General features: G+C 42.6%; 1 protein-coding gene across 1 annotated transcript; it reads right to left on the bottom strand.

Annotated features, from left to right (window-relative positions):
* Positions 1-7,715: 7,715 nt before the first annotated feature.
* On the bottom strand, positions 7,716-8,126 carry LOC109302256 (RNA-directed DNA polymerase homolog). The gene has a single exon (XM_019523819.1). The coding sequence runs from the start codon at positions 8,124-8,126 to the stop codon at positions 7,716-7,718; it is 411 nt and encodes a 136-aa protein (XP_019379364.1).
* Positions 8,127-10,612: the final 2,486 nt, after the last annotated feature.

The following is a 10,612-nucleotide window of genomic DNA, read 5'->3' as shown; positions in this document are numbered from 1 at the left end:
ACTTATAGGTGGCCACCAGATCACCCCTGAGCCTGTGCTTTTCCAAGCTGAAGTGTCCCATGGCAGTCCATGGGACTCGTCCATGGAATCTTCAATGATTCCTGCAATCCCTGCCCATTGCAGCAGGGAGCTGGAGCCAGACTCCATGCCGGTAAGTAGGGGGTGGAGGAGAGGGAGCTGGAGAAGGGGGGAGGGGACCATGGCAGACCCCTGCTAGCCCCCAGCCCCTGCCTGCTCCCCTAGACCCCCCATGGCTGCCCCCCCACCGCAGTGCTTTAAAAAATAGCACCTAGTCACCAGGTGCTGCCAGGCAGGGGGGCGATCCCCACTGCCCCCTGCTGCATGGGGGGCACTGTCATGAGCCCCCTGACCCCTCCCTACTGTCCGAGCCCCCTGCCCATGGCTGCCCTGCTCACCCCAGCTCTAGCCCTTTAAGAAAAAAAAAAAAAAACCAAGAAACAACCTGGGACTTACCAGCTCCTGCAGCAGCCCTGGGGCTTCAGGAGGCTTGTGGAAGAGCCCCCATGTCACATGGGGCAGTGGGGGGTCAGTGAGGATTGCCCCCCACCAGCAGGAACTGATTAATCTGGGGGTTTTCTCATTTTTTTTCCTTAAAGGGCTGGACCTGGGGTGGACAGGGCAGCCATGGGGGAGGGGTGAGGGGGGCTCGTGGCAGAGTCCCCCGTGCAGAGTGGGGCAGTGGGGGGCAGCGGGGATCACCCCTGCACCCGGCAGCACCCGGTGAGTCTGGGGTTTTTTTTCAAAGTGCTGGGAGCTGGAGCAGGCAGGGCAGCCATTGCAAGACTGGGGAAACAGTGGAGGATGGGCTGGGGTAATTCAGAGATTCAGCAGCAGCCAAACCTCCAAGTCAGATTTGGCCGAATCAATTTCAGATAGTGATATAAATCACCGAATTGAATCACTGTTCCCCTGAATCAGCCGAATCTGAATCAAAGCGAATACTAGCCATTCCGCACAGGCCTAGTATACACTTCTCAGACTTCATAGTATCATTGTATATAAGCAGAAATAATAAAACCAGCTGTCGTTATTGGCTACAGCTAACTATAGGCTTCAAGCTTAAAGTTGAGTCTTCCCGACAGATTTGAAAGACTCCAGGGTAATTGTTTTATGTATTAGTCCAGAAAGGACCTTTCTTGCACAGTAGCACAACTGAAGAAAGGGCTGAGATGCCTGTAGCCTACAGGAAGTATCCTGTTAAAGATAGCACTTGGGTTTTAGAGTTGGGTAACTGGTGGAAGATGGTGATGGAGAAGATAGTGAGAGAAAAAGAAGAGATGGGGAAAGGTCTGGTAGAGAATATCATAGATCAATCATGGCCATGTTAAATTTAAATTAACAGCAACCTAACAAGGAGGTGTCAGAGACCCAGACAAAAGATACAGACTAGGCCAGAGGGAGACAGGTCAAGAGTAAGGATTTAGACTTAGAGTCATAAGAATTAAGCCACATGAGGGGGTAAAACCATCAAGAGGGTAACTTTAAAAGGTACATATTGAGTGGGCTAATCAAATATGTATGATCTTTTTCAGACATTTCAGAGACAAATCATTCTCTTTGCAGGTATTTAAGTGATCTCTGTGAATAAGAAATTATTAAAAGAAAAATTAGAAAGGTAGATTAAGGACAGGAAAAAATTCAGTGTGTTCTAAATGGATTTCAATTTACCAAGTCAACCTGTAATAATAGTAAGTTCAGAAATCTGAAAATGTAACAGTGTGGAGGCTCAATGAAACAAAGTTAGAGATAGGGGATAGAGATAAAAAGAATAGAAAAAATGTAATTCTTAGATGTTCCAAATGTTTTAAACAATGGAGATGTATTTGTTATGAAAGTTTTGCCTCTTTTGTAGGTGACTACAAATTAATTCAGTGTATTCTCCCCTCCTGAAGCAACCCAAAACTGATAGCATCCACTTCTTACCTTCCTTCCCCCGACTTCATCCAGTGCCTCTCTGTGCCTCAAGATCAAAGGACCCTGGTCATTTGTGCATCTACTGTCTTTCCATCTAAAAGTAGCAGGGAAATTGAAGTCTACATTTCCTCCTGATATTGTAAAGCAATTCCCTGTACCTATTCCTCTTCTCCCTAGCACTATTCCTGTCCAGAACAAGTGCCCAGGTCTAGGCAGTCTCAAATATATGCCTAGGTTTATAGCCTAGAGGTGTGGTATGTCAGTCAAGCCTTGCGTATCAAGCCTTTGGTTAGTAACTCCTCTTCTTCTTCTGTGGCATCATTCCCTCAGGTTGCTGGAATCTCAGGAGCTCAAGTTAGTCATGCTTTTGGAGTCCTGGAGGCCTTCTCCTTCTTGAAGCCTCTTCAAAAGGCTCATCGATCAGTTCTCCTAGACAAGCATTTTGTTTGTTTTCTTTTTACAGCTATTTGTCTTAGTTACTACCCCTGGGAGCAACTTCTCATAGGCTCCCAAAATACCGAGGAGTGGATTAAATATAGTTAGCTGTTCTTAAATGAATCAGTCAAAGTAAAGGAACCCCAGCAGTAGCATAACCAGAGGGGTAGAACAGAGCACCAGACTCGGACATCCATTTAGAGGGGGCGTCAGAAAGATGCTACCCGCCCCTGCCAGTCTTTGCCATCATAGCCCTAAACTGGCCACATGAGGACACCCTAAGCTCTCTTAGCACCACAAGGGAATTTTCCTAAGGTATAAACCTCATTAGTTACACATCTGAAAACCAGCTTCTGTACAATACACATATAAATCTCACTTTTTAGCAAGTGCCCTAACTGGCAGATCATGAGCTAAACATTGCCAGGAGGGCAATTCCACCCCTTCTGTTGAAGCTGCCTCACAGGGCAGCCAAAAGGGGAAAATATGAGAGGTCAGAAAGAGAGGAAACAAGGAGCATGACTTAGGGAGAAAGTAGCTTCTGGTCCTTGTTTCTGCCCCCAGGTTTTTCAGGAGAAAAGTTATAATTCTTTCTAGCTATAACTATGATATAGTTGCATCACCATCTGGATTTCTTTCTAGGACAAGTGGTGGGCTTTGTGAATGTAATATACCTCAGCTTTAGCAATGCTTGTGAGTCTCCCATGATATTCTTATAAGTAAACTAAGGGAGTATGGGCTACAACATCAGGGTTGTTAAATTCATTTCCCCTCACAAGCTACAGCCAGCTGACAGGGCTTGTCAAGGGCTAGTTGACCCACTTCCAGTAGTGGGGTGCAAGTGGTGACAGTGTTAACCCTCTGGGGACACAAGTGATCCCTGATTAGGACACTGTTCTGCTGCAACCATCTTAAGCCCCATGTCTGCCAGAGCCAGCCTCTACTTTTTAAGAATGAACAATGAAATGCACAAACACAAAAGTGTGATTGAGTGGCTAGATTGCAGTATGACAGAAAAGGGCCTGGAAGGTTATACAGGACCTCAAGTTAAATATGAATCAATAGTGTAATATTGTTTCTAAAAAGCTATAGAATACTGCAAGTTACCATCTTCCCAAAAGCTTGCAAATATATATATATTTGCAACTACCTAGTTTGTCTAATAAAAGATACCACACCCTCAACAGTTCTGATTACTTTCGCCTGCAGACCAACATGGATACAACCTGTGTTCCTGATCACTCTGTTACACAGTCCTCCATACACAGCTTTATCAGTGTGTCCAATTTTGGTCACTGCATTTCAAGAAAGGCATGGATGAATTAGAAAGAATCAAGAGGAGAGCAAGAAAAAATATTTGAAGTCTACGAAACATGATATATATGAAAAGAAGAAGTGGGATTACTTAGTGTGGAAAAGAAAAGACTGAAGGAGGATTTAACAATAATCTTCAAATACAAATAGTGTTATTATAAAGAGGATGAGGATTGACTACGGTCTGCATCCACAGCAAATAGGACAAGAAGTAATGGGCTTAAATTGCAACAAGGGCAATTTAGGTTGGCTATTTGGAAGTTCCTTCTAACTGCAAGGTTGTTAAATACTAGAGCAGATTTCTTGAACAGATGATGCAGAATATCTATCATCATCAGTGTTTAAGTAAAGGTTAGAGAAAACACTTGGCTTCGATAGTTTAGACAGGGATGATCCTGCTTTGATAAAAGAGCTTGAAAAGATAACTTCTTGGAAGTCCATTACAGCCAATTTGTCTATGATTTTATGCCCCTACTTGGCACTGGTTAGGTCTTACCTGGAGTATTATGACCAGTTCTAGGGACCACATTTAAGATGTATATAGGGAAACTGGAGACTATCCAGGGGTAAGTGACAAAGGTGATAAAAGTGTTGGAAAGAAGCTGTATGAGGATAAGCTGAGAAACCTAGGCCTGTTTATTCTGTACAAAAGGAGATTAAGAAGAGATACATTATCAATTTTCAAATTTTTGAAAGGCTACCACAAATAAGAGGAAGAACAGTTCTCTCTTGCCTCATAGGGCACACATAAAGCATTGAGTTTAAATCACAGCCTAGACAATTCAGATTAATTCTGAGGAAAAAATGTGCAGCCTGTAAAAATGGTAGGACAAATTGTCTATGGAAGTATGCAGCATTCTACTTCCTAGTCAAGGTCAGAGACTTTAGAGGAAGATATCAAACCTCTATAAGTGAACCTGTTTTTGCCATAATGCACCCCAGGCAAGACTATCAAATAAAGCTGATTTTATGCAAACAGAATTTATTATTTTATTATAACTGAAAATTTAAAGCACTGAATGCCTATCTCACTTACTTGTTGAATTCACTACAAAATGTTTATTATTCTTTGAGGACATTTTTTCATCATGGGAAGGGAAATGCCCTGAAGGACCGAACAGAATAAGCATACATATGTAGAACCTAGAAATATTCGATCTCATTAAACAATGAAAATTGTCAATGTAGCACAGGAATGAAACAATATGACATTGCTAGTCTTATTTACACAGATGATTAGAAAGATATAAAGTAGATGACCCAGACAGCTAATAAATCCAGCATAAAAAACCATAGTATTCCCTCCTTTTTTCTGACCCATTTTTCTTTCCCCTAATTGTCATCCATTTATATCCAGGATTTATGTGTTGGTTGCATCCATTATTTTGACTTCAGTATTTCCTGGCTATTTGTTAAATTTAGTAAGATGTTGTTTTATTAGACTTGATTTACTTCCTCTTGGGAAAGCAGATGCCCTGAAGGGCTGAGTAAAATAAGCAAAGCCAACATGTGCACTGTAGGACATACACATATTCTGTATCTCATTAAGGAATGAAAGTTCCTAGTTTAAAGGACAAAGAAAGAACACGACAGGGTTATTCTTATTTGCATTGATCATTCCAAGGACAGGACCTAATTCTCCACTCTTCTAAATTGGTTAAATCTGTAACTCACCACAGTTACACTGGCATGGAAACTAGGGTAAGAAAGGGGAGAATCAGGCTTACACAGTAGGTGAGATCTGAGCCCTCAACGATGCTTGAAATAACAACCAAGACAGAGTCCCCTTATTTTTTCTGTTTCAATTTTTAATAACATTTTCAGCTTAGGGGCCATGTATAGCTCACCTTACTCATACAAATCTGACATCAAGAGACACGTCTACATGAGACACTTTACCATACAGCAGACTAAGCTGCTGCACAGTAAAGTGTCACCTTCTACACATGCATGGACATTAAGGCTCAGTAGACTAATTTATTGTGCTGCTGGATAGTCCCATCAGATACAAGTGGTATTCAACAGCACAGGAAATTACTGCACTTAAATGCACATGTAGACAGTAACGTCAGGACTAGTTTACTGACAGTAATGTCTGGACTAGCCCGAACTGAGCTGGAGTATATTCCGTAGCATTAACTGCACATGTAGACATGCCCAAGATGATCATAATTGTGCCTTCTTGCCTATAAATCAATCTTAACAACAGCATTGCAACTTCCCCTGTTAATAAGAAAGACAGAACTTGCTTGGTCTAGATTTCAATAGTTAAATTGCTTATTTGGATGAAGAAGGCAAAAAGGAACAAGCTAAAAACATTTAACCTTTATAGTTCATTTTCTATTACCATTTTCAGATTAGAGCTGTTAGATTTTCCAAGCATATATGTGCAATTTTTACCACTTCCACAATGTGTGTCATGTCACCCTTTCCAAAGCTGTAAATTGGCAAAGTCTCCTTTTGTCAGCCTGTTAATGTTTCTAGTGTATTTTGCAAATACGGTGCCTGCCTTTGAAAAGAATAAATTAAGATGCGTTGTTTCCACCATAAATGTATTTCCTTTCTTTTACCCCCTAACTCCCAAATGAGTAGCAACAGAAATACTAAGAGATTTATAATATGTATAACTATGGCAGAGCACCCTTGCTGCTTGCCATTTTAAGCGCTTAGAGCAGGCCGCAGGATAGCCAGCGGGTATGGGCCAGCCCTGATGAGGCAGTCACATGATCAGAGGCAAGCCATGTGATTCAAGGAGGGGGCTGAGTAGCCTCAGTTTTAACTCAGGCCCTCAGGCCACCAGTTTGACAGCTGCAGCCATGAAAAGAACACCAACCAGCTGGAGCTGCAGCTCGCAACAACAGTGGAGGTATATGGGCAGGAGCTATGGGGAAGGAAGAGGCTACAGTGCTGGTTGTGGATGCAGTCGTCATCTCGCAAGGGCTTCCGTAGTTTCCCCCTTCCTGCCGTGGACTGCTGCCCAAGCTTCTTCCTGGAGCTTTCAGGGAGACTGCTTCCCCTTCAGCAGCTGACCTTCCTACTGCCATTCCATCCAGGGTTTTTACAGTCCTGCCTCTTCCAGTCAGCTGACTAGCCGTCCCAGTTCAGCAATTAACCCCTTCCTCACCAGCCCTATGTGCCCAGAAGGTTCTGGCCTTATAGGGGCACACCTTCTTCCTCGTGACAGGGTTAGGGTTCCCTGTCACACATTCCGCTCTCTTTTTTCCTGCCCGGGGTCTACCTTTTCCCCCCAAACCCCTTTCCTCTTCATATTGTCTAGATAAAAAATCTACGCTTACATTTTTAATCCCTGGACGATGTTCCACTTCAAAGCAATATAGTTGGAGACTGAAGGACCATCTCATAAGCCTCGCGTTATCAGTCTTCATACTCTGAAGTTATCGCAGCAGGGCATGATCTGTAATCAGTGTAAACTTCCACCCTAACAGGTAGTATTGCAGTGTTTCTATAGCCCATTTGATTGCTAAACATTCTTTTTCTGTTGTTTCATAATTCTTCTCTGGGGGATGAAATTTTCTGCTAATATATGCTATTGGATGTTCCTCTCCTTTCTCAGTTGGGACCAACACAGCCCCAGTAGCACAGTTGGAGGCATCTGTTAATACCATAAATGCATTGTTGATGTCTGGTGTATACAGTAATGGTTGCATACACAGTGCTTCCCTCATCTTTGAAAATGCTGTTTCTGCTTCTGGTGTCCATCCTACTTTGGTTGGGGCTGCTGCCTTTATCATCTCAGTTAAAGGCACCACTAAGTCTGCAAAGTGGGGGATGAACTTCCTGTAATAATTTGCCATTCCCAAAAAGGCCCTCACTTGTCTCTTTGTCCATGGAGTTTGATATTTCTTTATGGCCTCTACCTTGTCCAGCAGTGGTCATACCTTCCCACTTCCTACCTGGAACCCAAGGTACCAGGTTTCTTCTTTACCGATCGTACACTTCCTTGGGTTAGCGGTTAATCCCGCCTTCCTTAGGTCCTGCAATACTGTTCATAGTGTTGTTAAGTGTCCTGGTCAATCTGTCATATACACAATAATATTGTTTATATATGCTGCAGCGTAACCCCCATACAGCACCAGGACTCTGTCCATCAGCCATTGGAACATTGCCGCCGCTCTGTGCAATCCAAAAGGCACATGTCGGAATTGAAATAGGCCCCAGGGTGTAGCAAAGGCTGTTTTTTCTTGGTCTTCAGGTGCTAATGGGACCCACCAGCAGCGTTTCATCAGATCCATATAGCTAGCTTGTCCTACATTCTCCACCATTTCATCCACCCTCGCCATGGGATAAGCATCAAACTTGGCCACCACATTCACTTTCTGGAAATCAATACAGAGCCTAATTTTTCCATCAGGTTTCAGGACAGCCACAATGGGACTGTGCCACTTGCTTCGGCACTCTTGTATTATCCCTTTTTCTAACATCATCGCCAGTTCTTCTTTTATTGGGCCTTGAAGTTGTAGTGGGATTTGCCTCCAGTTCTCGTGTATTACCTGCCCCAGATGGGTCTTTATTCAATGCACCACACCCCGTGCCTCCCCGGGGACCTCTCGGAACACGTCTTCATATTCCCTCACTAGTTCCCTTGCCTGCCATCTCTGCTTTTCTGAGAGTTGGGGGCCACCTCCACTTCACTACCCCCTTCTCTCTCCCTCAAGAAGTGTCCTAGTTCAGGTTCATCTGATTGGAGGGCCAAGTACAGGCACTCCTGTTCTTGCCATGGCTTCAGCATATTGATGTAGTATATCTGTTTCTTCTTCTGCTTGTCTGATTGGTATACTTCATAATCTACAGGCCCTATTTGTTGTGTTATTTCATAAGGGCCTTGCCATCGCACTAGCAGTTTAGTCTCTTGATCTGGTAAGAGCACCAGTATGTGGTCCCCTACTTCAAACTTCCTCTCTCAAGCCCCTCGATTGTAATGAGTTGCTTGCTGCTATTGGGCCTCCCTCAGATTTCCTAAAGCTTCCTTCCGTACTGACTCTAGGTGCTCCCTCAGTTGTATTACATAACGAACTATGTTCTGGTCTTTACTTTGTTGCTCTTCCCAGCTTTCCTTAACCAAATCCAGAACTCCTCTTAGTTGTTATCATATAACAGCTCAAAGGGGGAAAAACCTGTTGAGGCCGCGGTGCCTCTCTTATTGAAAACAACAAAGGTGGTATCATCTGGTCCCACTTCTGTGGACGCTCTACTACAAATTTTTTTAGCATCTGTTTCAAGGTCCTGTTGAATCGCTCCACTAATTCATCAGTTTGGGGATGGTATACTGCCGTCCTTAGGTGTTTGATTCCCAGTATTTTGCTCACTCCCTCAAAACACACGAGATGTAAAGTCAGTCCCTTGGTCAGTTAATAATTCCTAGGGAGCCCCACTCGGGAGAATATCTTTAATAATTCTTCTACCACCTTGGGGGTGGACACCGTCCGCATAGGTACCACCTCTGGATACCTTGTCGCATAGTCTATTAGAACCAAAATAAATTGGTGCCCTGCACTGCTTTTTGGTAGTGGCCCCATGATATTGACAGGGTCAAGAGGCACGAAACCCCACCATCCGGCAGGTAGCACGTGGAGCCCTCAGTAGCTACCTATCTCACCAAGGACATGGAGCCACTACACTGCAACCCCTTGGCCTATTGAGCAACCCACATCCAGGTGTGGTAGGATCTGGCCATGGTTGCCTGGGAACACCTTCCCCTTGAGTACATTTAGGTTGCCCTAATTAGTAACTTCCCACAGTTATAAAAGGGTGGCATGTTTATTTGAAAAGCTCAACAGCATCATGATATGTATTTCAAGCAGCATATGTGACCACAGTGTATTAATACAGTTTAAATCTAATTCAGTACAAGTTATTCATGCTTGGGTAAGACAGGTGATGATTAAATTGGTTTTGTTCTAAAAAAACTGTATAGTCTAGTTTATTTCCTGAACCCTGTCTATAATAATTTGCATTCCATTGTCCCTACTACTGTCTGACATCTACCATAATAGAATCATATCCCTTTAGTTTTGTTCCATTTCCTTTCATCCCTCCTCTTAATTACCCCTTTTGTACCTCTAGTCTGTGGTCTCTGTGCCTCTAATACATGGCAGTGCCAATTCCACAACCCCCAAGGCTTGTCAGGTTAAAGATTAATGAGTAGACTTTACCCAGAGGCTTTACAAAGGTTAAACATAATTACAATTGGGTATTTTATGCAATGTTGAATATGTGAAAGCTGCTTAGAAAAAAGTAGAGAAGAAAAAGTAATGAAACTTATGGGATTTAAGTCAACCATTTATATCTTCTGAAAAAGCAGAAATTAGCATAAAAACAAACAAGTTGGGAAGTTCTACCCTTTGTTCCCAGGATGTTGATAAAAACAAAAACACCATATGGTAGAAATTAGACTGAATCTCAAGTTTGCAACCTCAGTGCCTCTTAATTCTGCTTCCTTCTGTGTTAACTAAAACATGCTGCACACACAAAAAGAAAAAGGTATAAAATTGTCACATCTTTTGTTTCAAAACTTCTCATCTTTGACCCTGAAATACTAAGGATAAAATTCCCTCTGTAGTCAAAACATTACATTTCAACATATTATTAATCTTAAAGATTGTGTACGCTAACTCTCTTAGGAAATAGGTATGTGGGATAATTATCTATATTACTTTTATCATGTCTCAAATTACAGAAATACAGAGGTACTGTGTTATAGAAATACTATACATATAAGTTGAACATCCAGGTCAAGTTTAAAAAAAAAAACAAACAGAGGCCTATACTTAGGTTGATACATCTAAAATTCATCTGATAGGCTGATGGTCTCCTTTTCAAAAGCACCAAGTGAATAACATTGAAATTAACAGGGGCAGCAGAGGACATTATCTTCAGGCATGCCTTGGCTTTTAAATCTTGGTTAGTG

Source organism: Gavialis gangeticus, unplaced genomic scaffold (genome assembly GCF_001723915.1).
Source record: "Gavialis gangeticus isolate Ggan-Ray unplaced genomic scaffold, GavGan_comp1, whole genome shotgun sequence".
Classification (NCBI taxonomy): Eukaryota; Metazoa; Chordata; order Crocodylia; family Gavialidae; genus Gavialis; species Gavialis gangeticus.
The sequence above is the reverse complement of the archived record's forward strand: the minus strand, read 5'-3'. Positions and strand labels throughout refer to the sequence as shown.

What these genes read in the sequence shown, in the direction of transcription:
- LOC109302256 (XM_019523819.1), bottom strand. Translation starts at nt 8,126, where the DNA reads ATGTTAGAAAAAGGGATAATACAAGAGTGCCGAAGCAAGTGGCACAGT.